Source organism: Melozone crissalis, unplaced genomic scaffold (assembly GCF_028551555.1).
Source record: "Melozone crissalis strain CALT ecotype California unplaced genomic scaffold, PUWL_Pcris_2 ptg000006l_1, whole genome shotgun sequence".
In the NCBI taxonomy this organism is placed as follows: Eukaryota; Metazoa; Chordata; class Aves; order Passeriformes; family Passerellidae; genus Melozone; species Melozone crissalis.
In genome coordinates this window covers 54,460,030-54,486,771 of record NW_026535784.1, presented here as the reverse complement: position 1 = coordinate 54,486,771, position 26,742 = coordinate 54,460,030, and the positions used below count along the sequence as shown (strand labels likewise).

Genomic DNA, 26,742 nt, shown 5'->3' with positions numbered 1-26,742 from the left:
TTCTTCCTCATGTAATCACTGCCTGCCAGTGTCCTGTTTCTCCTGGCAGGCTCACGGTTTGTGCTGCACAATCCTGAGTTGATGGGACAGTGAATGGGATACACTTCTCTGTGAAACTTGAAATTGCAATACCTCTAACAGAGTGTCCTGTCTCAGGGCCAGCCTTTACTAATGCATTTAAATGTCCCAAGCAGCTTTCTTTTCTGCTGTGATTTACCAAAATTTTGAATGACTCTTGTTCATCAGTAAATTGCTTTAAATTCTCAGTGATTTTCCTTATTCTGGGAACTGGTCAGTAAGCACTGAAGTTTACTGTTGCTCTCCTAATTTCAGCAGGAATCAGTTATTTATTAAAATGCTATTGGACCAGCTATTTCACCTAATCTCTTGTTTGGAAACACAGGTTATTTTGTTCTGACTTCTGGATGGGGAAATGGAGATCTATAAATAAAAGCAGTTTATGTTCATGTAAACTGACTTTACTCAGCAACTCAAGTTAAAAACCCTAAAAACTAGTTTCAAAATAGCTGACAAGACAATACAAATTGTTTGCCTTAACCTGCCTCTTTTTCAAAACAATTGTGTTAAATGAATGAAGATAAACCAAAGCTGGTATTTATAACAGTTTTTCACAGAGTTTTTCCTTTGCCTATGCAAGTCAGTAGACAGCAGGGGTCAGTTCACCTTTTCAGTGTGTTTTTTCTCACCACTGCTCAGCTCTTTTTAGCATTCATTTTCAAAATTCTTGTAACTTTTTTAGTTGCTAAATCATTACAGGGTGGGTGGGAGGTGGTGACAGAAGATAGAAGAAATAAAATTAGCACGGGCAAGTTGAATCCATAGCAGGGACCTGGTCTTGGCATAGTGAAGTATACAAAGATAAAGGAAAAGCCTGTAGTGTTTTTGTGGTATTGTACTTTATTGACTTACTGTTCCAAAATATTTTCTAGGTAAAATATCACAATGAAGGTGGCAGTTCTGTGTTTATGCCTTATCAGCATCACAGCTGCATGGCCAGTGAGTAAATCACAATCACTTTCCCCAGTACTTGCATTGCTTCCTTTACACATCAGCGAGAAACACTGATCAATGTTTTTTCTCTTTTCTCCCTTCAAGGTGATTCAATCCAAGCAGCATGCCATTTCTTCCAGCTCCAAAGAAAAATATGTAAGCTCATTTTGTCTTTCTGTTAATTTTCTTTGATAAGTACTTTTTGATTTTTGTTTTGTTGTTTGTTGTCCTCCAAAACACATTTTCTGGTACTTGTTCTATGATTGTAGATGCTTGCAGAACATGTCCTTACCTGGCTGTTATGAGCTAGTTTTAAAGCAGAGAGCCACTGATGTCCACAGACTTTTTCCTGTGTCATGTGTCTTGGTTGTGGACTTTCATTAGTTCTATCTCCAGACCAGCACTGGAAATCTTTTTTTTAAATGAAAAATGTGTTAGCTGTTAATTAAAAAGAGAAAGAGACTGCAGTATGGCAAAATTGCTATAACCCATATTCCTTAGTGTGGATCAGATGTCAATATTTGGTGTTGGAGGAGCACCTTAATCCAATTTATTTTTTTGAGTGATGTAAGTGAACTGCACTTAGTCTTGTTATATAGCTCTTTAATTCATTCCCCATTGCTAGTTGTTTCCCTTGTAAAATCAATTCTTGGCTCTGAGAACCAACTACTGCATTTAGTTCAGAGTCTTCATGAAGTGGGAGATAAATGACCCTCCAGAAAGGGCCTAAGAATTAGAAGAAGCAATGATTGTTAGATATAACTCCAAATTCTACTCAATAAAAACAAGCTGGAGAAACTGATCTGAATTTGCCCAGGCTCTGCCAGTGAGAGAGGCACAACTCTCTATCTTATCTATCAATGCTCATCTGGGATGATGACTTGCTCTGTGTCCTCTTCCTACTGCAATGAACAGCTGAGGACACATCCCATACAGAAGGACTAGGTACTGCAGATGCCACATCTGCCTGAAAGAACAGGCTGGGATGCAGCAGTTTTCCCTGCTCCTTTGAGGATTAACCCCTCCTTTTTATTTTCTCTTTAAGGACTCCAGGGGCCATCACTTGCATAAGTACCACAATGACTATGTGAATTCTCAGTCTCAGGAGAGTCAGCAGCACCCACAGAGTGACCTGGCATCATCTCAGCAGGTACAGACACCTAACTGGAAGAGAAAGCACAGCATCTTTCCATGCCAATATTTTCAAGTTATGATTAAGTGCTTAAAGAATAGTCAACATGCTAATCAGCTCTACTGTATGTGCCTTTGTGTATACTAACATTGAGCTTTGTGTTGCTTTCAGACCCTTTACTCTTCAGAAGAAAGTGTGGATGTCCCAGAACAACTGGTAAGTGTTTTGAAGGACAGCATGTCTGTTGAGTGCTGTAGGGCAGCCGGTGTGGAGCAGCTCTCATTTTCCTCACTCAGGTGTGGTTCTTGCAGTAACATCTCCCAAAATAAAACAAAGCTCCAGGCAGGGGGAGGTGAACTCAGTGCAGTGCCTGCACATAGCTCCTCAACAGTGCCTGTGCCCTGGGCCAATAGGACAGGCACCAGTCTGCCCCTCTCACCTCCATGTTCATTTGCCTGATGTGTAATTAATGTTTTCCAGCCCTTTCCTGACGTGTCAAGCAAGAGCCATGAAGACGTGGATGATGATGATGATGACGATGACAATGATTCCAATGACACGGATGAATCTGAAGAGGTTGTCACGATTTTCCCCACGGACATTCCAGTAACTGAACCATTCCCCACTTTCCCTTTCACCCGAGGAGACAATGCTGGCAGAGGTGACAGTGTGGCCTACAGGATGAGGGCAAAAGCTGCACTGTTGAAGAATATCAAACTCCGCAAAGCCACCAAAAAGGTGAATAACACTGACCAATGGTGCCCATGTTCTTGGAAATGGGGAGTGAACTTGAAAATGGGCATTTCATAGGGGTTGGTTTTAAAAACTGATATGGGGAAAGTAGGCATAAGTGAAGGAATGCATTTCCTTTCTCTGGATACCACAGATCAGGGGTCTTGATGACTGCCAATGCACTGGGGCAGGAGTGCAGCTTGCTGATGCAAGCTGTGCCAAACCGCAGTTTGCACTGTCACGATTTACTTGCACACATGAAATCTGAGGCCAGGAGCAAATGAGAGTTTCTCATGTGAAAGGCTCACGTAACTCCATAAAACACCAGAGTAGCTCCAGGCAGAGGTTCATTATGCAGGCTTTGAGCATCCCTGCAGTCCAAGCAGCCTGCATTAGTGCAGTAATGAATGAAACAGTTCCTCAGGGGTGACAATGGCTCTTATTCTGCTCTCTAACACAGCTCATCTATGATGCGACTGAGGAAGATGAGAGCGACATGGATGCAGAGAGCCAGCACTCTGTCTCCCGGGAGGATCCTGCTTCCCGCAGGTCCCTGAGGAAGCACGCCAGCAGCGTGGTGTGGTCTGAGCGGAGCCAGGGGCGGGACAGCAGCGAGCAGGACAGCCACCCGCATGACCGGAGCTTGGAAAACGACAGCAGGCCCAAATCCGACAGCCACGAGGCAGAAGGGGACAGTAGCAAGTCTGGTATGAGAGGGGACAGCCTCTCGAGTGTGGAAAGCAGGGAGAGAAGGGACAGCCTCTCGAGTGTGGAAAGCAGGGAGAGAAGGGACAGCCACTCGAGTGTGGAAAGCAGGGAGAGAAGGGACAGCCACTCGAGTGTGGAAAGCAGGGAGAGCCGCGACCGCGTGTTAGCCGAGCTCTCTGACCACATCAGCAGCCAAACGCTGGAAAGTGCCGAGGATTCTCAAGATCGTCACAGCATCGAAAGTAACGAAGTCACCCTTTAAAAAGAGATGATAAAAATAATATTTCCCTTCTTTTCCAATCTCTACCTAAGGGGAGCAGGGAGTAGCTTCATTTCGGGGCACTGTTTGTTAATGTAGTTCGCGTGGTGGCTTTTGGGGTTCGGGGCAGTCCGTGGCCCCTGGGGCTGTGCCGGCGGAGGCTGTGGGACACGGTGGGACACGGCGGGCGAGCGTCGCCCCTCGGGCCCGCTGCTCTCTGCGCTGCCGAGCGGTGTTTTGCTGTAAATGGAATTAAATAAAACCTCAAAACCCTGTACTTGCATTACTGTTCACTGGGGCTTGGACCGAGCCGGGGGATCTATAATACATCTTCTTAAAATGATGTGAAATGGCTGCTCCTCACAAATTTAACCAGTACAACCTCTTCGCGAGGCCTCCTCGTACTTTCGCCGAGGATGAGCGGGACTGCAAACACCCAGCGCCGACCCTGCCCCATTGCCGCACGGGCGGTCCGGGGCTGTCCTGCAGAGCGGAGGGAGGCGTGGGAGGAGGAGAAGGACGGCGGAAAGGAGGTCCCGGCCGCCGCTCCCGCCGCCCGCCGGGGGGACTACATCTCCCTCCGCACCGCGGGCTTTGCGCCAGAGGGCGGGGAAGGGGCGGCAGCGGAGGGGCCCATGGCGGGCGGCGGCGGCTGCCGGCGCGGCCGGGAGCAGCTGGAGCTGGAGCGGCTGGGGCAGGCGGCGCGGGCCGGCTCCTGCCCGCCATCGCCGCCGCTCTCCGTCTGCTCACGGCAGGCCTGGAGCCGGGACAACCCGGGCTTCGAGCCTGAGGAGGACGCGGCGGCGGCGGCGGCGGCGGCGGGGCCGGTGCTGGAGATGGACGTGGAGTGGGGCAGCGGAGCCGCGTCGTCGCTGGGCAGCGGCACCGGGGGCCCGGCGGGCGGCGGGCGGCGGGCGCGGCGGGGCCCTGCGGGGCGCGGCGGGGCTGAGGGGCCGGGCCGCCTCTCGGGGCCGCCCGACGGAGCCGCGCCCCGCAGGGCGGCCTGGGCCAAGCGCCTGGCGCGGAGACTGCGAGGTGAGAGCGCCCCGGGCCGCACCCCGCACCCTGACCCGGCTCCTCAGGCGCGGGTGCCGCTTCCTGTAGAGTTGTTTGTAGTCTCTCCTCTGTAGTTGCCTGCAGTGCTCCTTTTCCTCTGCCCGTGTCCTTTTCCATTCTGTGCCTCTGTGTCTTCGTGCACATGTGTCTTCCGATCCCCGTCCCGGTTATGGGCCCAGCACACGCAGACGCACCCCCGTCTCGCTCCTTCCTTTCCCCACCTCTCTGCCTCTCAGGTCTTGCTCCTGGCTGCTTTCCATGTGCGACACTCCTGCACAGGGGAAGTTTAGGTTGGACATTAGGATGAGTTTCTTCACAGAAAAGGTGGCACTGGAATGGACTGCCCAGAGAGGTGGTGGAGTCATTGTCTCTGGAGGCGTTTAAGGAAAGACTAGATGTGGTACTCGATGCCATGGTCAAATTGTCATGGTGATGTTGGGTCATAGGTTGGACGTGATGGTCTCCAGAGGTCTTTTCCAACCTTGGCTTTCTGCCCCACCACCAGGTCTTTGGAAGGTTGGGGCAGAATGCTTGTGCTTCATTTTCAGCAAAACCCCATTCTATAGAAGTGGTTAGGATGGGTTGGGATACTTACAGTGGGCTGCTGGGAGGGTGTTTGAATCACTTTTCTTTTTCTGCAGTATTGTGCAGTGCCTTGGTGCTGCCCTTTACAGTCAAGTGCTGTCTGCTGTCACACAGCTGGTGACCAGGGACAGAGTTGGAAGCAAAAGTGAGCACATATCATGTGAACATTTGAGGTGTTGTTATATGCTTGCTGCAGTAACTTCCTGCTGATCTGGTCTTGTACAGGGTTGATTTGACAGCAGCAGAGAGAATGCTGGATGGGGAGTCCTTTGGATTTAAGGTTGTGAGAACACATTGAAAACCCTCCTTTCTTTTCAGAGAAGCTTAAAATGTCAGCTTCAAAGTACAAGGATTTTAAACAGAGCATCTATTTAAGTGTTGGGTAAATCCTTATGGTTATGAAGCTGCAGAAAAAGCAAACCATATTTAGAAAATAAAGATTCTTCTTCTGAAATGTGGATTTTCTGAAGATAGGAGATAGTACTGCTGTTACTGGCTGCCACGGCATCAGTGGAACTATGAAAATAAGCTTGACTCTAAGGAAGGATTTGTACCTTCTCTGATTTTCATGGGCATTCAAAGATTATTTGCTGTAATGATTTCTCTAGCTTTGGCTGTATTGCACCGATAGAAATCCCTCTTGAACATTGCAATATCTTAGTGGTATGCAAATCAGACTTGCAGAGATTAGGGAATAGAGCATGTTTTCTTTTTAGCAGATTTTATTGGGACCATGTTCAATGACCCAAGTCACTTCATAGCAAGAAACCAGAATAACCAGGAAAAGCTACCAGTAATAATTGTGTTTGGCATGAATTGGCACTGTGCTGTTTGGAGTCTCCAGTAGAGTGTTTGTTTTAGTCCATTGCTGAGATGTGTAGTTTCCTAGGAAAAGAGCTGCTTCACATGGAGAAAGTTAAATCCTTTCATAAAAAGTTTGACAAAGTTTTTTTAATTCAGATGCTCCCTTCATCGTAGTTGTTGCCAAGAATGAGCCTCCTGTGCATGTTTTCAGCTGTGGTGAAAAACAGCAATGTTTGTACATGAGGCGAATGTGAGTCACCTGGTGGTGACCTGGCAGGTGTTGCTCCTGTTCCATCTCTGTTGTGATTTGTGCAGTAGTACTGAAAACAGTTTCTGATGATTCCTGACCTCCTTCTGTAGGCAAGTGTAGCTAAAGTTACTGCAGTCGACAGATCCTTTTCCGGCTCTTTGATGAGAATGTTGCCATAAATTCCTGGGCACAGTAAATGTCTGGGTGAGCCTTCAGTGCTGTGGAGGTGCTGCAGGGTGCTGTACTTCTGTGGAATAGGAAACACCTTATCTGAAGGATGTGATCCCTGTGCTGCACAGTTTAAAGGGGCTGATTGCAAGCCTGACATTATTATTGGGCACTTGAAGGATAACTGTGAGTTTACTATGGGAAAGAATACTCCATGGTTCTTTAGATATTCCATGGATGTCCATGAGTATCTTTGAAGACTGGAAATGGTGCTTTCAGTTCTATTTCAAGGACTACAGGAAAGTTGGCATAGATTTATTTAATAGAATTGCATCTCACTAGACAGAATTCAACCAGAGGGAGCAATCGTTTGGATATCACAAGTGATAGAGTCACCATGGCAAAAAAGATGCCACTTAGTATTGAAGGATGTTCAATGACAGATTGCACTTTGCTTGCCATGAGTTATGAAAGAAAAAGGCAGAGAGGATTTAAAGTATTGAGATTTTGGTAATTGCTGTAACAGGAGTTGCTAAGTGAATAGAACCGACCATCAGTAGTTGAGGTTCTTCTTTATGTGGATTCTGTTCAGATTCTAACATGAATGTTTGTGAAGTGCCTTTAGTTCCTCTAGTTTTACAGCTCTCTTCAGCAAATATCCCAGATGCTGAGACAAGAGGGACTGATTATTCTACTCTCTTAAGGAGGAAGTTGCCAGAAGTTTTGATGGGTAAAAACAAGGTGTATTTCCAGAGCCAGCCTGGAAAGGTAATCCTGCCTTGTAGAGCTGTGCTTGGTCACCCAGTGCTGCCATGTCCACATGTCTGTCATCACTGATGTGTGTTGGGCATTTCTTGAAAGGTTTTCTTAGTTATTGTTATATAAAGGTGCAAAATACCCATCCCAGTCACTCCATTAATTGGTACTTCCATGAAGACTGCTACATACAGAATGAGTATGAGCAACTGCTAGTTGCAGATTTATTTGATAAAAATGCACAGATTATGTCAAAAAGTTGATGAATAGCAAATGTATATAGGAAAACAAAACAGGTTTGTTGTTTGCAGCAGATGTCAAATCCAGCAGTGCTTACCTCTACTATGTTTGATGCATCTAAATCAATATTGTAACAAGAAAAAAAGGGGAATAATATTTATATTGCAAAAATGTTACAGCTAATGAAAGCTCCAAGCTAGCTCATTTAACAAATCATTGTGTGATCCCTGGTGCTGTTTAGTTGGATTTTTTCTTTGCTGTAACTTTCTGTTCTTTGCTGACTTGATTCCTAATGGTAGTCTGATATGACAGAGTTTGAGTTTGGAAACTTTCTGCTTCTGCTCACCACATATCTTATTGGTGAGTAATTGCTGACAGCCAGGACTTGGCTTTCTCACCAGCTTAGCTCACTGCCTTTTCCAGCCTTTTCTTCCTCTCTTCCATAATGTCTTCCTGCCTTTATTATGAAGGTTGCTAGTGCAACGTAGTGCTGTGCTAGAGGCTGAATTTATTGAGTTATTATTATTAGTGGCTCAGTAAATGTTCTTGGATTTGTGTTTTTGTCTTCAAGAATGATCTAATGGGGAGGATTTGGCATTCGTGTAGTAAAGTTGGAGTCTTTATCTGCACATTTTCAAACTTGGCCTTAAAGAACAGCTTTGGAAAAGCTCTCCTGTTTGGGGGCTGACACTAGGGAAGGCCCTAAGTTACCAATTAAACCATGTGAAGAGAGATTAATGCTTAAACTGTTAGTGCTTGCTGTGCCCATGCAAGAGAGGTTTCCAGGTTTATGTCACAACTTAAAAATGTGGTAGCTGAAAGGCTTCAAGAAACATCTAAGACATTTTTTTTCCTCATTTCTGCAGGTAGTGGTAAGAGCTTCCTTATTCCCATCTCTGTTAGCAAACAAAGGTCTGCAGCTGGCAGCTTAGCCCATTGTCTTAGCCTTGCAGCAGTGCTTGCAGATTGACTGAACTCATGCTTCACTGTCAGGTTTATAAAGCATTTTGGCTATCCCTTGTTACTGTTCCATTTCAAATTACTGTGGTAAGTTTGATGGACCCAGGATTTTTCCTAGAGAGTTTGAGGTTACTACATTTCCATCTACTATGAAGGTAAAGGATGTTTTGAAAGGTTAGCTGTTTAAAACACCTGAAAAGGATGGACGTTTACTGCAGTTCTGTAGGAGTGAATTTTTAGTTTTAAATGCTTTTTCACTGATCAGAAACTGAGGTCAAATTGCCTTGCTTTAGGTTTAAATGAGGAGAAGCTCCATGAAGGGAGCAGTCTGAGCAACAGCAGCTGTTCCCAGCTTTTTTTCTACTCTGTACTAGACATGGGAAATAGGGATGGTGATTGCTAACTGCATTTTATTTTGAGGTGGTTGTTCCTTTTAAAAGACTCTATTTAAAAGATCCTTTTGCTTTTTTACCCACTTGGAAGAGATCACCAGAGTTCAATAGCTTCTTTCCCTGTCTTTTTGGGAATGTCAAGCATTATATGGAATGAGGACCAGCCAGAGAGAGTTCAGCTGATGCAGTTGCTCAAGCTGACAGCTAGACTGTACAGCAATTGCTCATTTAGGCTGCTGCTGATATTTAATTGATAACTCTTTGTTGTGCAGGGAAAGAAACCATGCAGAAATGCTCACCAACATCCCTGCTGTGTCTCTTGCCTGTCTGAGGAAGGTTATCATACCGTATTTAAAAAAAAAAAAATGACTCAAGTATCCTCCTTTCATGTAGAAAATTAAGACTGCTTCTAAAGGCTCAATAATGAATGTGCATTTTCATTCATTGAACAATGATTTGCATGTTTAAAAGATAACATACCAAAGCACTGCATTTCCATTTCTCGAAGGATGGCTGTCTGTGCATGTCTCTGTATGCTTGTATCTGTTTTTATACCATGTAGCTCTAAGCAATGGTATTTCTGCAAATCTTCCACAGATTCTGTTAGAGTTCTGCTGAACTGTTCCTAAATTATTATGGTATCTCATTGATAGTTGATACTGCCTCAGGCCCCATTCTGTCTGCAAACAAAGCTCCTCTTTCTTAAACTTAAAATCCAATGAAGGACTTGCAGCAATGACAAAGGTTAAGCTTTCAACACCACTTACTGTGTCACTTGTGTATCTGTACCAGACATCTGTGCCCATCATTATATATATCTTTTTCCTTTTAAGGTCTGTGGGGGACAAGACTCATGGAAGAGAGCAACACCAGCAGAGAGCAGTACTTGAAAAGTATTTTACGGGAGCTGATCACGTACATGGTTTTCCTCGTGGTCCTGTGTGTCTGTAAGTACTATCCAGCACCAGTGCATCAGTTCTGTACTACCTGCTTGTTGTCATTCCAGAAAGGAGGTTGTTTGATGTGGGAGAATTAATAGACAGGTAGGCAAATACTTGGAATCAAATATTTCTCTTTTTTCTGTTGCTTGGGACTGAATATACTACAACTTTCTGCATCTTAACAAGCTTAGAATCTTCAGGCAGGATGATAGTAGACTTATTCTTTGGTTTTAGACAGCATTTTTTTATTGTAGTACCACATTGCAGTGTAATACTTCTGCTAGTGATTTTTGAAATCACTGAGAAGAAATGGTAAATGAAGAGGAGGAGTTAGCCATCCAGGACAAATAATTGAATCACTACATTTGAAGTTCATCAGCAAGGTTATATACAGATCACAGCTGGAGACTTCTGTGGTTTATGCCATTTGTTGTCTTGATACCATATGAAGTATCATAACACTAATGACCACAGAACATAGTAACATTAAATTTACAATGCAAGAAAGAACTTCTTGTGGAGTTACAAAATATGTTTTATTTGTTTGCTAGGGAGAAAACCAACAAAATGTGTACATTAAGTTAGTGTATCTTTAGAAAGCCAGTATGTTTCAAGTCTCCAGTTTTTAGTGTGAGCAGTTCTGCCCTAAATGGCTGAAATGCTGGTGATGACTCTTGAGTTGCCATTTATGATCAGTTTTAAAATAACAAAATGATGTTTTAAATTTTTGTGAGAGGGAATCTCAGAGTGGAAAAGCAAAGGCAAAACTGCACTGATAGACTGTCTCTGAGAGCAAGTCTGCTCTGCTTGAACATAACAGAATTACTAAAAAGCCCAAATTTTGTACTATTGACACAACTGTTTTGATGTTGTACTGCAGGCATGTTTATATATTAAATATCATGCTTTTTTCCTTCCTGAGTAATTTAAGAGTGCTTAGAGCAGGTTTATGAACAAAGCAGTGCAAGGGTGCTTGTGGCTGGCATACTGTAGCACCAGGAGGAGTGTTGCAGTGAGAGGTCTGCTTTCACAAAGTGAAATTTGTTTCAGCAGGAGAAGTTTGGCTCTTAACAGGCTGTTAACTGTTTGTTTTGTTACAGAAAAAGATTTTTGCTAACAGAATAAAGGAAAAATATAGTGTGTTAAATATCTGGAGATATCGCTAACTTATTAGTATTTTTTAAGTATCCTTTTTATTTTACACATAAGCAATAACTGGAGGTCAGTCTGGTCTGTGGCTTGGCATGCCCTAGGAGAGTGCTTCCCATTGCAGGCTAAATGCTGTGAGCATTTCTTGTTCTCTTGTTGTTTGGAGAGTAATGTTTAGAGAGAATCCAGGTATTGCACAGTCACATGATATATTCCATCCATGTGTACAGCAGAACTCTGTTAAAAATAGTTTTTGCTCTCTGATTGTTAAGGGAAACAAAAAAAAAGTTATAAATTTTAAACAATTATCAAAACTGACAGTGATGTTCAGTGTAGGCCTAATCTTTCAGATTCCTCTGAGTTTTAGCCACAGAGTGGTTCAAGTATTTACAGGTGGTAACAATACCTATCAGCAATGGAGAGACAGGAGCATCTGAGCTTGGATCAGAAGCCAATTTTATTGAGAATACAAGGCATTTATATATGGTTTTACTGGTATGGCACTTCATTAAGGTTCTATTTTTGGTAACAATTTCCCATTGGTTACACATTTTTCATGACATGACATGACATCACATCACATCACCTGGTTACATTATCTTATCACAAAATTTTCACAACATGTCTCTTGCTCACTTCTTGCCCAGGGAGAATTTATCTGTGTTTGTCTCTCCCAAGGTTTCTGCTTGATCAGGCCGAGGATATCAGACTCCTTTATCAGTTCCATTGTACTCTGTTTTATTCCCCATAAATACCCATGCCAAAGACTATTTCCTCAACCCATCTTAGTTTTGTACATCATTTTATAATTTATGCTCTGTGGCCCTCAGTCATACCTTTGGCCCTGTGTGAGGAAAAGGAGTAATACAGTCATTTATTTTCTGTGGGGAGTTTCTCTTAAAGGCACTGCACATCTGTACTGAATGTTCATTCCTTAATCCATGTCATTCCCAGTGCCCTGCAGTATCCTGGTTGACTGTATTATTTGCTCAAGCAGAGCATAGTTGTCCTGAGGTCTTTGTGCCATCTGTGCCAGTTCTCCATGCATGCCTTGGATAGCACAAGCCACCTGAAAGGCCCTGCCAGCCTCTCTTCAGGCCCTGCCAGCCTCTCCTTCTACTTTGGTAGAAGCATTAATAATAGAATGAGATGTGGAAAGGAGAAGAGAGTATTATAAATTGATTGATCAGTCTACCTTCACTGCTTTTTGTATTTTAATCACAGTTGACAGATAAATGCTGCTTGGTGTGGATTTTGTTTTGGAGCTTAATAGTTCCACTACAAAATCTGTACAAATTCAGCCTGATGCATTCAAAACAAATAAAGGCTTTTGTTGGTTTTTTTCCCCCTCTTTCTTTCATTCCTTTATCTCTCACTCCTTACCAAACCTTCTGCAGTGACTTATGGGACAGTGAGTTCCAGTACGTACTATTATACAAGGGTTATGTCACAACTCTTCCTGGAAACACCTGTGTCAAAAACAGAGAAAACTGATTTCAAAACTTTGTCCACAATGGATGACTTCTGGAAGGTAATCTAAACCCAAGTTTTTGTATCTCTGTTGCTGTGGTTCACTGGTACTGTCATGAACCTTAAATTTAACCTTTAGAATCTTATTTCCTAATGTGGTCAGGCTTGTGCATGAAAATCTATGTGCACAATGTCAAAGCTATGGAACAAAGTAGGCCTTTAATATGTGAAAATTTAGAGCTCAAATAATGTTGGTGGGGCAGGGTAGGGCAAGTTTGTGGGATGTCTTTGGAGGGCAGGTAATAGTAAAGTCTTATGTCAGAGAAATTATTAACTGCAGTTCTAACACTTCTGTGGAATGAAGAGCTACAAAAACAGTGCTGGCACCATGCAAACTGAAGTTCTGTCATCCTCCCCAGTTCACAGAAGGCCCTTTGCTGGATGGTCTTTACTGGGAAATGTGGTACAACAACAAAACCATGGCAGAAAACAAAAGCTTCATTTATTATGAGAACCTGCTCCTAGGAGTGCCTCGCATTCGGCAGCTGAAAGTCAGAAATGGTTCCTGCTCCATACCTGAGGATCTAAAGGAGGAAATCAAAGACTGCTATGATGTCTATTCTGTAGCTAATGAAGATACTGCTCCTTTTGGGCTCCGGAATGGAACTGCGTACGTAGCATTCCTGTAGATACATACTCATTTTTTATGTACTTTCACCCATTTTTCTGTCTTAATTTTACAGTGTTAGTCAAAGGAACTTTGTAACTTCTTTCTCAGAGGTTACATCAAAACTTTGTAGCAAGGACCCTCTGAATTAAAGTATATTTAATAGCTAATGCATGTTTTTTGGTCAGGTTTGGTTGGTGTCTGTTTTATTAATTGTAAGTTGAAAGTGGAAAGACCAATGTGCTCTCTTTCACTTCTGAACTAGCTGGACATACACCAATGAGAAGGATTTGAATGGCAGCAGCCACTGGGGCTTGATTGCCACATACAGCGGGGCTGGTTATTACCAAGACCTCTCGAGGACCAGAGAAGTGACAGCTCTGCAGATTGCAAGCCTGAAGGAGAACCTGTGGCTGGACAGAGGGACCAGAGCAGCCTTCATTGATTTCTCTGTGTACAATGCCAACATCAACCTGTTCTGCGTGATCAGGTATGAACAGAATCACCACAGTGTTCAGTTGCACAGTGTGGGTTGTAGACCTGGGGTTTTCTTGTGATGGCTTTGTTTTGGGGACATAGGTGTATGGGTGATATTTTTGCCTGAAGTCCGGGAGAAATGATGAGGACTCCTCCATGGATATCAGAAAACTAATTAATTAATTTATTTTACTATATTATTCTATATTATATTACACTATATTACATCTAAACTGAATCTGCACAAGCACCCAACTGTGCAGAATCTTGTCTGCTGACTGACAGTCTGCACATGTGCTTGGCCCTGATAGGCCAAGGAAACAAAACACCATCGCTTTGGGTAAACAGTCTCCATATTGCATTCTGCTTTGGCACAACACAGGAGCAGCGAATGAGATAGGAATTGTCTTGATCATTCTTTTCTCTGCTTCTCTCACTGCTTCTCTCAGGTTCAGAGAATGTGAATCCCACATAGGTGAGTGTATGTTTTGTGTAAAAGAGATAGACAGCTGAAGTGCCATACCTCCCTGTCAAAGAAGTGAGACTCCTCATGAAGTCTGTCCCGGCCTTCCTGATGCCACCATGCCTTGGGTGCACTTTGCAGGAGACCTTTCCAGAGAGTTGGCATATTCAAGTAAATACATGGATATAGAGCATCAGCCTTTGGTTTAGACAGAATGAAACAGGCAGAGATGAAAACAAATCTTTCAGTCTCTGTTTCCTCACCGTTCCTGAAAGGCTTTGAGTTTTAGTCAGAAGTGAGTGTGGTCACGTTTACAACTTCTGTGTGGTGTGAAAAATTGGAATCATAGATGAGTTTGTGTCTATTATTTAGATTATTGTACAAATAAACCCAAGTGTCTTTTAGTAGTGCTTTTCATCAGTTCTTGTTAAATTAAATTCTTTTTTTCTTTGCCTTTTTTTAAATGCAGGTTGCTAATAGAGTTTCCAGCCACTGGAGGCCTGGTTACATCTTGGCACTTTCAGCCTGTGAGGCTGATTCATTACATCTCCACTTTTGATTTTTTCCTGGCAGCCTGTGAAATGTCCTTCTGTCTTTTTGTTCTGTATTATATGGTGGAAGAGGTCTTAGAAATTCGCATTCACGGACTGCGCTACTTCAGAAGTGTTTGGAATTGCCTTGATATCCTTATCATTGTGGTGAGTAATCTTTGTAATCAGGCTAAAATTGCTTTCTAGAGTGCACTTTGTGGGAGACATGAATTACTCAGTGTTCCTGTTGTGGTTTTAAAGTACAGGACCATCATTAGGAGGGATACTTCCAGACTATTAGGGTATTCAGTCTGAATATGACAATTTTAGTCTGTGTTTCACAAAGTTGGTTGTTCTGTCTTCAGTGCTTTCAACCTGGTGCAAAGTTAGAGTATTTGTCCATCATGCATTTTCAGTTTTTGTTTATACAGACTTTTACTGAAGGTGTCAAACTTGCCCTCCCTTCTACATATCTGGTACAGACTATTGCACTGGCTTTCAAATAAGAAAATCATCTGCTTTAAAGAAGTGATTTACATTTCAAGGAATAGGACTTGGATTTGAATATGTTTGCAAAGAACCACAAGGAGATTTATCTTGGTATTAAATACTCACCAGCTAATACCAAGTTTGAAGAAGTGCCTCAGAATTGTAGAGTGCTAGCAGCTGTCTGGGTTAAGTGGACAGTGTTGCACTTCAGTAATCTTAGTGTGCCAGAAAATATGAGCTTTGGATATAAAGCTGCATAATGTAATTCTCTCTGGACTCAGATCAAGCTTTGCTTACCAAAAGTATACAAAGCCAGAAATGCTGAAACAGTTCCAGTCCCATACTTGTTTTGTATCTTCAGGCTTGGATTAATCAAAGGCTTCAAGTCTTGAAGCCAGTATTTGTAATCCAGGGGAATATTACTTGCATCACAGTGCTTTGTAAATGAAGGGCTGCTTAGGAGGATGTTTACATGAATTGTGTGCTGTTTTTTACACTTAAAGGTTGGGCAGGGAAAAAATGCTTTGCTGTTACAGTCAGTGAAGAGTATTCTACTGTGAGTGTAAAATTCAGATCACACAAGAGGTCAGAATTCTATGTTTATGCATTGCCTGAGGGGCATTGTTTAAATGTAGGATTATGTACTTATGACTCTATATGTGGTGAAGTGTTCACTTACAGTAATGAACAGAACATTTGCAGAAGTGAAAGCAAGAAACCTCTGTGGTAAAACTGCAGCTTCTCTGCTGTTGCTTGTTCTGGGCAATACTGCTCAGTCTGTGCTCTGGAGAAACTGTAGTACCTTTTTGGCTACTGCTGTCTTTCTGTTCTGTGTTCTTTTTCACCTTTGTCTGTTTGAATTGTCATATTCTCTTCCTTACATTTTCTTCTCTGCGACAACATCACTTCTGTAATAGTGCTAGCTGCCACTGTCATCTTGTTGTTCACAAACAGTGGCAAGGAAATTACTTTTAAATCTTCTTACTCCCAGACTATTTGTCTGTAGTCCAGGACTATAATGGTTTTATTGTGAAATGCATGAAGTTCCACACATCTTAATTTTATCTGACATAGATGTCTCAAACAAGTTGTTTTAAAGTCCTAATTACTTTTTGTAAATTTCTGTGTTTCTTTTGTCCTCAGCTGTCTGTGGTAGCTATAGGAATTAGCATCTATAGGACATCAGCTGTTGATATGCTCCTGAAGAAGCTGCTGGAAGATCAGAACTCATTCCCTAATTTTGAACCCTTAGCATATTGGCAAATGCAGTTTAACAACATTGCTGCAGTCACTGTGTTTTTTGTCTGGATTAAGGTAATTCAGGACACACATCTTTATTCTACCGTTAGAATGTAAGCAGTATTCTGAGTTTCATGAGACACATTATTTGAGGTTTACTCATGTTTCTCTCAAAGTCAATCATGTGAGAAAGTTAGAACAGTGAGAACTTCTTGCAGATGAAAAGCTAAGTTGTAATTTGCCACAGGTGTAGTCAGCTCTTGTTTAGGTCTAGAAAAAGTAATCAGTCCTTGTGTTTTGTCAGCAGACATGTTAAGAAATGTTTTTGTTAATCCTCAATTGATAAGTCAGTAATTCTTACTGCTTGGTCTGTAGCCAAGTTCAAGACATCTCATGTAAAGGAGTGGAGAGCAATTATGTTAAGAAATTGTCTTCCTTCTCTTTTCATCTTTTTTCTTTGTTTTTTTTCTTTTAACAGCTTTTCAAATTTGTTAACTTCAACAGAACGATGAGTCAGTTATCCACCACAATGTCTCGCTGTGTCAAGGATGTAATTGGCTTTGCCATTATGTTTTTTATTATTTTCTTGGCATATGCTCAGTTGGCCTATCTTGTCTTCGGCACTCAAATTGATGACTTCAGCACTTTCCAAGATTGCATGTAAGTACAGGTATAAAAAATGGAAAGAAGATTTTGGTTGGTGAATCAGTTACTTTATCAGAGGCAAATCCTGTGATGTCCATCTAAGCAGATAAGCTGCAGTCACACTGCTGTTGATATAACCTGGTAGCAAACACGTTTTATTACATTTTAATCTCTGTATTATTGCTGTCAGAGCAGTAAGCTAAAACCAGGGCTGGGTTGGCATGATATGATTTTTATAGGGGTTGGTTACATTCCTAGACAAAGCAATGACTCCATGTTCAGTGGTTAAATGCTTATTGAAATACTGGATGCATAATAAGGTTGTGTTCCTGATAGTGTTCATAGTTGCTTGACTCAGCGTCCATCTTAGACAACCACAAAATTTATAAGTATCTGGAATCCAGGAGAGAGAGAGAGGACTTAATATAAGATTGCTGATCAATTTTTCCTTGATTGATTTGGTGCAACACAACCTGATTGTAACTGAGGAAATTAGTAGGTTGTTCAGTCACTGATTTCCCTTGCTCCCTTACACTGGGGCAGTGTTGCAAGGAGTTTCTTGCAGAGAAGTGAAGGAACTGGAAATATGCTGATGGTGCCATAAATTGTCAAGCTTCTTCCAGCTTAGAGGGAGAGGGTTGGGGTTGTGTGTGTGTGAGGGAGATGGGAGTGGGTCTAAGAGCTTCACAGTAGTAATTGTTAGTTTGCTCTCCTTCCTGTTGTGACCAAAAAGGAGAAATAACCCCCATGGCTTTGTTCTGTGTGTGCACCTGACTGGGAGTTGGGTTATGCCTATAAGATGTGCTTGATGAATTGTTTTTGCAGACCCTGATAAAGTGTTACAAGAGTGCAGATCTCTCTGCAGCCTATCAGTCCCACTGCTAGAATAAAATAGTTTAAGAATCCTCACATAGCTCCAGTAATATTTTCTTCAACTCCTGGATGTGTTTTGTTTTTTAAGATTTACTCAATTCCGCATCATTTTGGGAGACTTCAACTTCACAGAGGTTGAAGAAGCTAATCGAATTTTGGGACCTGTTTATTTCACTACATTTGTGTTCTTTATGTTCTTCATTCTTTTGGTATGTACACTTTGTTTATATGGGGTGTGTCAGTGGCTGTTTTTGCATCACTTGTCCTTTGATTCCTCCTGCTACTTTTGGGGCTTTTTTGATAATGATGAGTGTATGGCCCATGAAGGGGCCTGACTGCCACATGGCTTTCCTGTTTTTCCTCATTTAAAATTGATTTGCATGGTATATTTTTTGTCATTCTCATGTAGTGATCCACATTTTTAATTTATTATTATTATTAATTTTATTTCTAAAATCTGAATAGTGCCTGGTAGTCAGATACAGCAAGGCTGTCTCTTTTGGTGAAAAGTACCTGTACTGTTCCATGCAGTCTCTTGATTCATAAATTGCTCTAATGTGTGGCTGACTGGGTTTACAACAGCTTTGTTCTTGCATGCCACACACAGCTTTGCCTGCTGCAAGAGCATGGTTCTTCAGCAGTCCTGTATCATCATAATTTTTAGTGTTATTTAGTGACCCTCAAACTTAGTGCAGCTTTTTGTTACTGTTTGAGATGAGGAGGAATGGCATTCAGATTTTATTTGTGGGAAAATACTTCATCTTGGATGTTCACTGGTAAGGATGCAGAGAATTTTAAATCTTTTGTGAGGAATTTAAGTGTTTGGTGAGATGGACCAGGATTCAATGGGAAAATAACAAATGTGTCACTATGTGCCAAAGGTTCACATAAAGCAGGTTTACTATTTGCTTTGTAGCACCTAAAGTGTTGCAAAGGAACAGTCTAATGCCCAGCAAGGGGAAGAAATCTCTTTTTTCTAAGGGGCAACAGAAAAGCACTGAAAGGTGAAGTCAGAGCAGGTTATCCAAAATACTCACTATAATTTGTGTGTTTTTTAATATCATTTTGTCTGAATGAAATGTTGATGCAAGTCCCTTCAGACCAGTCTGGGACCTGGAAATTCAGTTAGGGAAGATGGGCAGAAAGCACTAACTCTTAAAGCTGGGCAGAATAGCAGCAGAAAACAGCACAACAGTGAATTGTCAAGTTACCTCTTACTTCTCTGGTGTTGGGCATGAATACATAAAGATACAGCATTGAAAGATTGTCCCAAAGCATGTTTTAAAAGTCCATGAGGAAACAGAGGATAACGTTGCCTTTCTACATTGAGCATGCCAGTAAATTGAGTAACTCTTCTTGAATATGCAATTTGTAGTTCAGTCATGTTTACTCCATGTCTAGCAGGAGCCCTTCAGCAATGACAGCATGGTTTGATTAAGTCACATGCTTGGCACAGAGTTAGTGAGACCAATATTTTCTCCTTTCTCTGTACCAGAAAGAGCTCTTTCCAGAGCTGGTGCCATAAATGCCAAGTGCCTGATTTTAAGCTTTTTGATTTTATCTTTAGTTTGAAATGCAAGTAGAGCTGTAAATAGATAAGAACATTTGTTTTGTGCTGATTATTACAGGATGAGTAGTTAACTTGATTCCTCAGGCATTTTTGTTGCCAGCCCTTTTGCCTGGATTAATTCACAGCTGTTACCTATGTAAGCTTTGCTTTGCAGGGTTTACTGCCACTGCTGTGTGTAGTTGTGAACTGTCTCTGGAAAGGAATCCTCCAGTTATGTTAATAACCAGTGGTGTTGATTAAAATTTGTTATACTGCAGCACATCATATTTCAATATCAAACTCTGGATGTTAGTTTCATTTTAAACAGATCACCATTTTCTTCTGGCCTTTTGAAACAAAATCCATGTTAAGGTCTGCACAACAAGGTCATAGGAGTAGTAGGGCTTAGTCCTGTTGAAATTTGAAATTTCAACATTTTTGTTTTCTCTTATGAACAGAACATGTTTTTGGCCATTATCAATGATACCTACTCTGAAGTCAAATCAGATATGGCACAGCAGAAGGCAGAAATGGAATTGTCTGACCTTATCAGGAAGGTAAATGTAGTGTTTTGTTTGACATCTTATTCGTCACATCTGAACTTATTTAATAAAATACTATGTAAACTGTACAAAGTAAAGCTGGCAGCAGCTAGTGAGAGTACACATCTCAGTTAAAATAAATTAATCTGAGCTGAGTGTAAATTAAATGAGTGAAAACTTCCCATCACAATGTATTTCAGTCATCTGAGACTTTGCCTTGAATGATCACACTGAACACACTGAATGAGATTATACAGTAGCTGATTTCTGTAATCAATAAACTTACTAGAAATCTCGTTTCATGAGAAACAACAGAATTTTACTTTCTCTTTAGGGCTACAACAAAGCCATGATCAAACTTAAATTGAAGAGAACTACTGTTGATGACATTTCAGAAAGTCTGAGACAAGGTGGAGGAAAACTCAATTTTGATGAACTCCGGCAGGATCTCAAAGGGTAAGGGAGTTGTTACTTCTTATCTTCAATAGTATATCCAGGGACTTGTGATGTTAACTTTGTGATGTGATTTTCCTCTAGCAGAAGCACACTAATGTGGGTAAAGACACACATCAAAGTGTTTTTCTCTGCATTATGGCTGGTGTTGGCATCACATATCAGAGAAAGGTTTTTGGGGCTCTGGGGTCCAACCTCCTTGAACTTCTGTGTTTTGGGGAGAAAAACACAGAAATCTCTGAGGAAGAGATTTCTCCTCAGAAATCTCCTCAGAAATGACAGAAACATTACCATTTCCTCAGAAACATTACCATTTCTCCTCAGAAATGACAGAAACATTAACATTTCCTCAGAGACCTTTGAGGGAATGGTAATGTTTCTGTCAGACTGCTGCAGGAGTTTGTGGACAGTTGGGAGTCCAAGGCAAGGGTACAAATCAAGGAGATATAGAAGGGAGTTGTGAAGGAGAAATGTTCAATGTTGGGAAGATTGATGCTTTAACTAATGAAGAATAAGGACTGAGGAGTTTTTATCAGTGTTGTGAATCTGTAGAAAACACTGGGATGTCTTTGTCTTGAGGATGAAAGTCTATTTGAAGTGAAATGTTTTCTAATACACAGAGTTCTTTCAGCATCTGAAAAATGGAAAGTGAAGGAACTGCTTTTACTGCCTTTTCAGGAAGGGGCACACGGATGCAGAGATTGAAGCAATATTTACCAAATATGATCAGGATGGGGACCAGGAATTGACAGAGCATGAACATCAGCAGATGAGAGATGACCTGGAGAAAGAGAGGGTGAGCTCAGCATTAGGAGTGGGATGCTGCCAGCATTGTCTGCCAGTCTGCTCCCTGTGCTGGTTTCCTGCCTCAGAAAAATCCTCTTGTCTCCCTTCACTTTTGGTGTCATTCCTGGCTGGCTGAGCAGAACTGTGAAAAGGCACAGGGGAACTGATAGAGGACAGGAGCTCTTTGACCTTGATACCACCATCCCCCATGTACAGGTGAAGGGTGTTGACATCCTCTCTCTCTCCCTGGCTTGTGTTTTCACAAAGGAGGATCTGGACCTGGATAGGAGCTCTCTACCACGACCTCTGAGCAGCCGCAGCTTCCCCCGGAGCCTGGATGACTCTGAGGAGGATGAGGATGAAGACAGTGGACACAGCTCCAGGAGGAGGGGCAGCAGCTCCAGTGGGGTTTCCTATGAAGAGTTCCAAGTGTAAGTTTGTCCTTCTGAGGGGGACAAATCTGCATGTTGGGTTTTTGTTTGTTTGTTTGTTTTATTGTGGGTTTTCTTCTTTGGGTTATATAGTATTCTCTCCTTGATATTATTCAAATTATTTATGAAAGCAAGTGTTAGGATTTTGTTGTGCATAAATCACTCCTTTTAGTGGCTTTCAAATAATATCTGAACTGGAAGTGCCTTAGAGAGCCTCATGGGAGTTGGTTAGAATATAGAAAATCAGAATAAACAAAAAAAAAAAAACAGCAACAAAACCCCTGTCCTTAAAACCTTGTCACTGAAAAGTCAGAGAAAAGGGTCATGTTGCAATAATGCCAGAAAATACTTTTGTGTTTTTTTCAGTAGTAAATGCTTCAGTTTAAAGTTCAGTGAGAGCTTTAATGATTGTTTCTAGTAAGATTTAAGTTACTCATGAGTGTGTATTTTGTCCGAAGTGATAGATCTCCATATTAATTAATTACAGCAACACTGGCTAAATAAAGAATTATATAACTGGAATCAACAAATTTCCATGATGATGCCCTAAGAGCAGTGAAAGCAGAGTGCAGGATGTACTTTTTTCCCCTGCTGTGCTTTGCCCCTGTTTTACTTTCTTCCTCTGGTATACCTTATCCCTCCTGGATGGTAGGTTTGTGGGAAGTCAGAGGCTTGGATAACAGTGATGTCTCATCCTTGTCTGCCCTGGTGTTGACATGCTAGAACAGTGCTGTCTGGGCAGTGTCCCAGTCACTGAAGCTCCCACTTGTTGCCCCCAGGCTCATGAGGCGGGTGGATCGCATGGAGCATTCCATTGGCAGTATCGTCTCCAAGATCGATGCTGTTATTGTGAAGCTGGAAGCCATGGAGAGGGCCAAGCTGAAAAGAAGAGATGTGTTGGGAAGGCTGTTAGATGGAGTGACAGAGGTAAGAAACTCACTCTCTGTGATCTGGTCACAACCTGAATGTCTTCTTTTCTGTTGGCAGTTCTTCCTACTGCCTGGCTTGGCAGGATTGAAGGAGTGGTTGTAAAGAGGAGTGGTTGCTTTGGCAGTAGGTGAGTGATTTCAGTTAGGTGTTAGGAAAACATGAAATTTAAAACATGAAATTTTGGGAACATGATTCAAGATTCTGATATGACAACATGTTTTGCAGCAGCCCTGTGTCACCATTTAAACCTGTGATCTGGACAGCAGTAGTTGCTGAAGCAGCTCCTCCAATCCTTGGTGTCTGTTGGGATTAATACAATATTTTTTGTGGACTAGTATGTTAGAGTCTATGGGATCCAGTCCAGTCTGCTCTTATTCTCCTTTGTTGCTTCTGGGACTGTGTGTGGCAGGTGGGGGATATTGCGGGGGAAGGGTAGATATAAGTCCAATTGTGTCAGGAACCCACGTCTTAAAAAAGGAACCCACTATGCCATGGCAAAACGTCCAGATATGGACAACATTGTAACCAGACCAGTGAAGAGATTTTTGCTTTTATTTCCAGCACATCAGTCTCAAAACACAAAATGGAGACATGACAGCTCACTGATCCACACCAAAATGTCTCTCTAGGGTGGGGTGATACAGAAAGACATAAAATCATCTCAGTCTAGATTTCAGCCAGTCATACACAGAAAAACACATATTGACAAGCATTCTATCCAATCTTATAAAACACACGTAATGATAGTTAAAACAAAGACTAGTTCATAGGAGACAAAGAACAAAGCTCTATTCACGCTAACCTTCTAAAGATATACATTAAATAACCTTGTTGCCATCCTAAAGCCAATTCTACAGAGGCCTATTGTTATTTGTCACGTCTACTGCTTGGGAAGCTTTTCTGCTTGCTTGGGAAATTTTTCTGCTGTATCTGCAATTCTAACAGTACTTCAGTCTAAGGCCTACATACCTTTTTTAACCATTTCCTAAAACCCCTCTAACTTTATGGATTCCAACAGGGGAGGTCACTTCTGTCAAGAGGGTGACCTGACTTCTGCTGCTTCCCCTTTCACTCTCTCTTTCCTTGAGGGCCCTTTGAAAATGGCCAGTGGGAGAAATGTGTTCTTTCTGTAGATGCTAAAATCTGTCAGGTGGAACATAAGTTGTGCTTTCCTAGGTGGCAACCTGGGCATTTAATTTCATCCCTGGAAATCAAACAGTTTGCTGTGGGAGCCGTATCCCCATTAGCCTATGGAAGTACTCAAGTGGTATAAGAATTTCTTGTGGTTGTATAGGGTTTTGCCTAGACTTCAGTTTGGAAGCTGCACTTCCAGCTTGTGTCCTTTAATGTGTTTAGGATGAGAGACTGGGCCGGAGCAGTGAAATCCACAGGGAGCAGATGGAGCAGCTGGTGCGAGAGGAGCTGGAGCGCTGGGAGTCGGACGACACGGGCTCTCAAATGAGCCACCGGCTGGGAACGCCGCTGGGACCGAGCGGCCAGCCGCGCTCCCGGAGCTCGCGGCCATCCTCCTCCCAGTCAGATGGCGTTGATGCAGGAGCAGGAAATGGGGGCAGCAACATCCATGTGTAGCTTCAGCTTTGTAGGGGATCCCACATGTTGCAGGTCAGTATTCAGTCAGCGAATTCCCCAGCACGAGGGGATCGTTCTGATCAGACCCCTGAGGACATCTTTCACTGGTGGGTAAAAGTAAATATTCGCTCCATAAATCATTTTCAGGCCTGCATAAGCCATGTGTAATGCCAGCAGTGAGAGTGTCACCCTTGGAAACAAAAATGCTGGAAACTGAATGGATAGCAAGTGGGAAAACATCTACCAGGACAGAAATCTGATTCCATAAAACTGTTATTGGGAACAATTGCACGAGGGCAGCAAGCTTCAGACAAAATAATGTGCAGTGGCTGACATAAGAGGCTATTAATTTTCTGCTTCCTCTTGGAAAGTACAATTTTTAAAGGCTTTCAAAAGCAAATTTTAAAATAATATGGCATCAGTTTGTCTTATTCATTATAACAGCTGGCAGATAAAACGGCACTTTTTTAAAAAATAGGAGTTTCTACTTGTCTTTCTGAGTTATTCTTGTATACTTAGTATTTTACTTAATTTAAAAGATTTTTTTCCTGTTTTGAGAGGTACATTTCTTTAAGCAGAAGAAAGTGCACTTAGTTTGTACAATTGTAAATTGCATCATTCTGTGGTAGAAACTGAATGCTTTATAAGTGGCATTTAGCAAGAAATACTCTTCACACCCAACTAACATAATAATTTTCAGCTAAGTTGCAAAGTGCCCCTTTTTTAATGCTATCTTTTAATGTGTTTCTGGGATAAACATTCCAGAGGTTCTTAGATAAGTACAGCTACTTTGCAGAAAATACATTATTTAAAAGCACACAAAATTGAAAACCACTGAGTTTTCCTTGGGTGTGACAGGGAAGGGGGCAGAGAAGTTTCTGACAGTTGGGAAAATCTGATCTTGTGCCATGTGAAGTTCTAATCACATCTCAACGATGTGGTCTGTATTTACATTTAACTAAACTGCTTGTGAAATGGTTAGCTACGTTTCTACAAAGACTTCTCTGCCGAGGTGCAACACAGGATTCCTTTGGGAGGATGTTTGTATTACAATCACTGGTTTTTAGCATTTTTAGTATTCCCTCTGCTCTGTGTCATAGAAGCTTTATTTTTGAAAGGACATGCAAGGTTGAAATTCTGTTGGTTTCCTGTAGAGAGCACCGAGGCAGTGTCTGCAGTTTTGCCTAGGAATGTGTCTCCATGTGTGGAACGCTGGTTTAGGAGGAAGGCTGTCAGTTGTGCTTTTTTCCTGAAGATGGCAGTGTTCTGGTGTTTAAAGACTCAGCTGGTGAAAAAGATAATGGGAAGCCACATAATCAACCACATCTTAGCTATTAGTAGCATATGCAGAGGAGAAAAGGCCAGTTTAACAGAGTATAAGTGGCATGTGTTATGTTGGTGCCTTCTGTTTCAACAAGCAATTAGTGTCTCTTCATTCTTGTGGGAGTGCTGCCCAGGCAAAGCTTCCATGTTCCATACCTTCTTGCAATGGCATTGCCTGGATGTGTGGAATGCCTTTCCTCTAACCAGGGAACTTGCCAAAACTAAAATAGAATTCACACCTTTCCATTTTTGATTTTATGACAAACCATATGCACAGAAATCTAATTAATGTAAGCTGGAAGAGGACTAAATTCAGTACTGGAATTTCTTAGCAGCTGTGTCTTGGGAACAGAATTATGTAGGAGAGCAGGTTGTGGTTCTTGTGTGGGTTATTTGGTCCTGTATTGGGAAGGAATTCATACCCTTTCACAAGAGTCCTCATGAACCTGCGAAAACAGTGCACAGCACAGTGGGGGTAGGGCATTTGGGTAGGGTGAGGGCATTCAGATTAAGCTCTCACTTGCCTTGATTGAGGGGTTTTACACCTCAGAAACCTTTCTGAGGGAAGCTTTTCAGTGTTGAACTGCATTTCTGACTGTAAACAGACCAAAGAGAAACACCAGCTGTATTCATGGCCATCAGGTGTGCAAGAAAATAGAAAATACTATACCAAAGCAATTTAAATATACAGAGCCTTGTCTTTATGTTCATATCCAAAATATGTCTTTCAAAATGTAAATTCAGTCACTCAGTTCACCTTTCATTTGTACTATATGTTTATTATGAAAGTGTTTGCATTAATAGCTGTATTTTTTGGGGTATATTTCTGTAACATGTCGTTACTTGATAACAAACTTCATCTTGAAGTGCAATAAGTTTCCATGGGGTACCCATGTGCGTGGACAGTGGGCCTTGCAGTAAGTGCATTGCCACTTGATAAATGTTACAAACATTTTATTGATGCATTTTTCAGTTTTAGATTATAATATCATTTGTCACTTACTACAAAGGTACAGTTTTTTGCATAGTAATGTACAGTGTTTGGTCTTATTTGGAAGCTGTTAATTATGCTAGTCTTCTACAATGATCAAGAATGAGCACTTTATTTCCTAATAAACATTTTATATAACCTACAAAGCAAA

General features: G+C 41.9%; 2 protein-coding genes across 4 annotated transcripts; both read left to right on the top strand.

Moving 5' to 3' along the window:
• Positions 1-958: 958 nt before the first annotated feature.
• Positions 959-3,845, top strand: SPP1 (secreted phosphoprotein 1). The gene is made up of 6 exons (XM_054295865.1): positions 959-1,017; positions 1,117-1,167; positions 2,057-2,161; positions 2,315-2,359; positions 2,624-2,881; positions 3,336-3,845. Exons 1-6 carry the CDS (start codon positions 964-966, stop codon positions 3,843-3,845), a joined length of 1,023 nt encoding a protein of 340 aa, XP_054151840.1. The 5' UTR covers positions 959-963.
• A 632-nt stretch (positions 3,846-4,477) lies between these two features.
• PKD2 (polycystin 2, transient receptor potential cation channel) lies at positions 4,478-26,742 on the top strand. Of its 3 annotated transcripts, XM_054295531.1 has the most exons (16): positions 4,478-4,877; positions 9,887-10,000; positions 12,541-12,674; positions 13,033-13,283; positions 13,546-13,770; positions 14,690-14,918; positions 16,383-16,553; positions 16,957-17,138; positions 18,085-18,205; positions 20,004-20,102; positions 20,422-20,543; positions 21,219-21,336; positions 21,594-21,757; positions 22,537-22,684; positions 24,044-24,310; positions 24,425-26,742. In XM_054295531.1, the coding sequence occupies exons 1-15, from the start codon at positions 4,478-4,480 to the stop codon at positions 24,275-24,277; spliced, it is 2,712 nt and encodes a 903-aa protein (XP_054151506.1). In that variant the 3' UTR covers positions 24,278-24,310; positions 24,425-26,742. The 3 variants fall into 3 exon arrangements, with proteins under 3 accessions (XP_054151506.1, XP_054151505.1, XP_054151507.1); XM_054295530.1 differs by having other exon boundaries at positions 24,044-26,742; XM_054295532.1 differs by lacking the exon at positions 4,478-4,877 and adding an exon at positions 5,068-7,473 and having other exon boundaries at positions 24,044-26,742.